General features: G+C 36.8%; 1 protein-coding gene across 2 annotated transcripts in view; it reads right to left on the bottom strand.

Moving 5' to 3' along the window:
• Positions 1-210: 210 nt before the first annotated feature.
• Positions 211-6,000, bottom strand: part of mfsd1 (major facilitator superfamily domain containing 1) — a 61,200-nt gene continuing 55,410 nt past the window's right edge. Inside the window, exons 16-17 of one of the 2 annotated variants that reach the window (XR_005462927.1) lie at positions 1,433-3,030; positions 211-787 (exon numbers count right to left, since the gene is read on the bottom strand). Coding sequence is in view for 1 of the 2 variants with exons in the window: in XM_038816948.1 (XP_038672876.1) it covers positions 728-787; positions 1,433-1,544 (172 nt within the window). In the remaining variant the exon portion in view is untranslated. The remainder of the gene's footprint in view (positions 788-1,432; positions 3,031-6,000) is intronic. The other variant, XM_038816948.1, reaches the window with a different exon arrangement.

Raw genomic sequence — 6,000 nt, 5'->3', positions numbered from 1 at the left:
GCTTGAAAAACTACAAAACAGCCACCTGCATCCTGCCCATACTTGCCCATTCGCCACATTCTTGCTGATTTACACGCGCCATATTAAATTTAAAATCCTCAACTTCAAAGTCCCTCATTCCATTATCATGGTGTTGTCTGGCCTGCCTGCTAAATTATTCTGCAATTAATTACAACCATGTCCCCTTTTTTGGCAATAACAAAGTTTGGCTTAAAGGATTTAAAAAACACTTTATTCAATACAAAAATATAATTTACAGTGAATGTACCTTTCTTGGACATGTTGATAAAACATGCTGGAAGACTGAATAAAATTTGTATCTGCGCTCACAAAATTATGAATTGTTCAACTGCAACTTTAACAATGATTCCAGCCCAAATTACAACGCCAAAATTATGGAACTGTAAATTATCCAAAAACTTTGGAATTTTCCAGACGTTCAAGCTTGTTGAAATTCAGATTTTTTTTAAGAATGCTCAGGTTTCTGAACTACTCATATTCCAATTCAACTAAAACATTGGCTATTATGCAAATAAAATATTTATAATTTTAGATATATTGAAAACCTCATCTCTCCAAGTAGAAAACAGCATGTATGAAATAAACAACTTTGTGATAGTGTATCCATGAATAATTAGGAAAAAAGATTTATGTCCATGCATTTTCATCAACTTCAGAGTTATGACAATTAAAAGGCAGCAATTTTCTCTCCTTGTGCATCTTCAAGTTATTTGAGTATACTCCTATATGCCAGTGCAGAGACATGGAGGCTGCAATGTTCTGGTAACTGCAAGAACAAAAGTAACAGGTAAAGATCTCACATCTTGCAAACAACATATTTTACAGAAAATTAATGAATAAAATTAAAACATATACAAATCTTTCAGTTCTTGCATCGCCATCTAACCTGGAATGCTGTGAACAGCATAAAGCAAAATATTATTTAGAAAGCAAAATAGTGGGGCATGATTTGAAAATCAATGACTGAATTCCAGACCAAATTAAAAATACAGTGGGCTGGATTCTCCGCTATCGGGATTCTCCCTTGCGCCGCCAGCCCGGGTATTTCCCAACGGCGTGGGGCTGTCCACAATGGGAAATCACAGTGGCCAGCTGGCATGACGGTAAATCTCGGGGGCGCACCGCACCAGAAATGGGCGGAGAATCCAGCCCAATATATCTCTTTAAACCAATCCCGGACGATGTATCCCTGTTCAGTAGAATTCACTGCATCTAGGGTGCAGTAAGTCACAAGCTGCCTGTTCATGACATTTAGTTTATTTCTGGTTTCCTGTGGAGAATATTCAACACACCATCGCACAATCATAATGAAGGTGATCACCGTGCAACTTACCCTACTCCTTTACATTTGATGTGATCTCAATGCTATATTAAAATATTTTAAAATCAATTTTATATATCGTTCTCTTACTTGTGCACCAAGTCTGGAAAGGTATCTGTTCCTTACTGCAAAAGCATTCATTGGTTGAATTCTAACCAAGTCCTCGACTTGCTGTTGACGAATGAGTTCCTCTTTCTCAGCTCTGCAGAACAAAGCAAATCATTACAGCAATCATTTAGATTACTGGTGTGATCAGGCTTCAAACCAAACAAAATGGCAAGCAGTTAATGATAAAGCTAATTAAGAACTGATCAAAAGAGATCACTAATTTCATGTTTATTTTTCACATGTTATGCAGATACTAAGCAGGAATGTCCAATCTACATTCCCTCGGACCATAAGTGGCACCCAAAGTCCAGGTAACACAGCTCCATTTGCACCTTCGTTCCTTATTCAATTTATTTGTTCTCTAAATTGTGGGACGAAGATTTGCAAACTGCCCCCGTCAACCTCTTGCTTCATGGTGGATAAGTTCAAGATCTGCTTGTGCCAAAATATGTACTTTAATGAACATTATTCATAGCGGAGGCTTTGTCGTCTGTACTTATACGATGCACAAAGCCAAAAGCTTGGACACTCCTGTATCAAGTATCATTATACAAGTTCAAGAATACAATTTGAGCAAAGCACAAGCAGAAATTTGAGCAGCATGTATTTTTGTTCACTAAGAAAAGGAGACATAGATAAAATGAATTAGGTTTCCATTTATTTGTTTGTGAATTGTTAGTTCATTTTAGCATACAAAGCCTTTCACATTGAGCGTTTAGTACATCTGATTTTGTCAACTAATTGAAGTTCCATTCTTAGTTGAGGTGGCAAATAATGTAATGTGATTCTTTAAAGAATTTTTAAAAATGAGTTGTACTTGTTTATCAAATAAAAACTAACATGCATTTAAACAGTAAATAGAAAATGGACTGGCCAGCAGTCTTGCATTTTCTAAGTGCATTGCAATACACAAATACAAAAGTACTGCATGTTTTTTTCTACAATGTATTATTCACATAGCCATTCCAATTGTTTCACTGACAGTATCCATCATTGTTATTTTTTTTGGTTTAGAAGACAATACGCATGGTTTTAGTAGTAAGCAGCTAATTGCTTTTTAAGAAACATTATTCAGAACTTCAACATCATTCAGTGACGCAACAGTGTGATCCAACTTTCATCAGCATTATCACACAAGCTAAAATCAATGCTATGCAAGTGGTTACAAGTGTAAGAACGAAATTAGACAACTTACCCATTCATGGGATATCAACTCAAATGTTGACAATAGACTAGATATGACAGGACCTGCACCACATGCATATGTACCACATTTTACAACCATTATCAATTTCAGCAGGCATCAACTTGGCTCCTTCTTAAAAATGAGAAAATATACCAAAAATATTTGACGACCACCTAAAACGTCACAACTGCATATTTTAATATTCAGCCTTTTATAATCCTTTGTCAAAATTACAATTGATTGCAACCAAATTATTAGTGGTTTTCAATTAATTTAAGTGCTTTTCTCCCCCTCTTCCAAAATCTCTAGTGCATTAAATATATTCTTCAAGTTGATGTTTTGATGCTGAAAGGCTTTGTGCTTCTGGCCGAGAGCTGCTAGTCCTAATTCTCATCTGTAAAAAATTGTGGTGAAAATTACTGTTATGCATTCAGCTACATGGAATTATGAACACTAAAATGACCACTTATGGGTTTCCATTCCAGTTACACAAGCTGCTTTCCAAAGTTACAAGATAGTTAGTCCTATGCCACAAGTTACTACAGCTAATTAGAGTGTCACACTTTGTTAAATAATATAATTTTAAATGGTAGATACCATTCATTCCTGTGATTCGATTTGTTGTTTGACTGCACATGTCCAAAAGCCTACTCAAAAATATGGCTGAGGAAAGCACTGACAGCAGTTTTAGCAGTCTTCCGCATAGTGTGATTGATTCTGACTGGATCTGAAGTGATTATCAAGCAATATTTATCTCAGTTAAAGAGAAATAAGGATAAGAAACTATTCTGATTCAAAAGGGCTAACAGACAAGTACTTAAACCAGATAACATGATTACAATCTGTTAGATTTACTTAAATAAAGTGATGGAGACATTTTTTAATGGATTAGTTCATCGGTGGTCAGGCTGTCTTTTCATTTAAATAACAAGCCCAGTTCCAAATTGATGTATATCCAGACCACAGTCAATATCATTCATGAAGATGCAAGTTTGGAAGTGTGAAAACAAGAAACAATAATCAATTTGAAAGGTGGTGGCGACAAGTGATGGACTATTGCACAGGAGGGTACCAAAGTAGAAAAGAATAAAACACAAATAAAATCTGATTAGAAAGAAAAAACAAAGTTAAGGTGGTCTAGAAGTAGTGTCTAAGTAGCTAGAAATAGACGATTACATGGTAAGTCTTGATTATAAAAAACAGTGGAAATACAGGAAGGAAAAACTAATAACATGGTGCTGGGAGAGAATTTCAACTTTGGCCATCTGTTTTGTGCACACAAAATGGAGGTGAGGCCTCCAAATGTCATGTTGCAATCTGTGGCAGCTGATTTGGACCAGGAATGTAATTAACATCATAGGTCGGGCAATCTCCAATCAGGGTGCCCAAATGAAGCAGGAATGTTCCTCTTGGGCACACAGAACAACTGCAGTCTACTGCCAGTGCATTTGAGAATCTGCCTGGATCCAACCTGCTGACCAATTCTGTGAAGCAGCCAGCTGATACCCCACCAAGCTGCAGTTGGGCACTTGGTTGGGGATCAGTTTGCTGTCAGAATTTAAATATTTAAAGCAAAAATTGGCTCTGGCTTAAGATGGCACAGAACAGATGTGAAGCAGCAACTCTGCCAACCTCATGGCCATTTTTGCTTCATTGAATTTCACTTCCACTGTGTCTGCAGCTTATTAGGAACTCTCAATAAAGACAAGAAATATCATAAGAGGGGAGGAGACAAACCTTTCCTTGCACCTAAATCAGAGGTGCAACTGAGCTGTCCAAAAATAGGATCAGTAATATTTTTAAAAACAGATTTTGAAGAATGAATTGCATGGCACAAGTGTTCAAATCAAGCCGCTAGCAATGCTGTTGGAAAGGTTAAGAGTTCTATCTGAACTCCAAAGAAGTACCAAGGCCAAGGAAGTTAGGGGAAGATGGTTCAGAATTGGGGTCAAAAGCAAAGAACCTTATTGTCATCTTTACCAGTTCCAAATATCACTTTGAAACCTCATGGTATATGTTACAACGGAGTAGCAGCCTCATGTATCAGAAGGGGGTCATTAAACACCCTACACAAGAGATTTATGGTGTTCAAAATGAGGTTATAAATCAAAGGGTTCACTTAAATGTCCGATTCACCACTGAATCAGAGTGTAATAGAATAAGTTTATTAATCACCCCAATAAATTGGACAACTGTTGCTAGCTTGTAAATTAAATTGAATTTAACAGTTTCATTTTTACCATAAGAACTGGTATTAATGCCTGAACTTTCTCCATAATAGTGCTTGAAGGCAAAATGTTGGAACGTGCAACCAAGTCAGAATACATCAGACCAAGACAACCAACACAAAAATGAGTGCAGAGTGAAAACATTAACACTGACATTTCACCGATTAGAAAACTCAAGGCTAATCCTTTCAATACCAAAAATTAGTAAAATATCATATGGCAACCTTCAAACACACAATCCGGTTCCTAACAATTACCAAAGAGGAGCACAGGTTTGAGATCAACTGAGCTTCAGAATATCTGGAACTGCTCCATAATTTGTCACTGCTCTTATTTACAACTTAATTCTTCTGAAATTACCAATGTATCACACTTCCCCAGCGTTAAAATTTAAAACGTGATGAAAAAAATCTGTTCTACAAAGTGAAAGTCTCATCAATAAAGACGATTAACATTTCAAAGGAGCAAAATTCAAAGATTTGAATGTGACTAACTAGACATTAATTTGTGCGGGGTGCAGAATAAAATGTGCAATATTCTAATTTTCCCAAATGTCTTGACTTTCTATAGGAAACTTCCTCGTTTACATTTTATGGTCTTCTGCATTTTCTGTTCTGGTCCTGGGGGCCCCTCCATTATTTTACGAAGAAAAAGCCATATCCAAATGTTTCTTTCCATTCTATATTGTGGTATCAACTACCAACATTTTAATACGTGCACACTTGCCAGGTCCAAAGGTACAGTGTGGGATAGCGTACACTACTCACTGAGAAGTGGCTTGCAAGCAAGTGTGTTTATCCTTTCAGCACACTGCACTCCCGATGCATTTTGTGGACAGGGAATGCTCTGCCTTTCCTCTCTGATATGCCAAAATTTCAGAACTCTGTGAAACTGCCAAAATTTGTGACGTTAAAATACTAAAGCACAATTGTCGTCCCTATATCGCTTTCCTGTTGTGGATATGGAATAACAAACTACTTATTTCTTGATTGTTGCTGCAAGCACAATTGATTGAAATATCTTCAGAACAGAACGCATCAGAAAGCTTTACAACCCCTAGCTGCATCACATATTTCATTTAAGCAAAACTCAGTCTGGAAGAGACCCAAAGCAGCGGCAAAAAGCCGAGAGAGAAA

Source organism: Scyliorhinus canicula, chromosome 13 (genome assembly GCF_902713615.1).
Source record: "Scyliorhinus canicula chromosome 13, sScyCan1.1, whole genome shotgun sequence".
Taxonomy (NCBI): Eukaryota; Metazoa; Chordata; class Chondrichthyes; order Carcharhiniformes; family Scyliorhinidae; genus Scyliorhinus; species Scyliorhinus canicula.
Note: the sequence above shows the minus strand (reverse complement) of the source record. Positions and strands in the feature narration are given on the sequence as shown.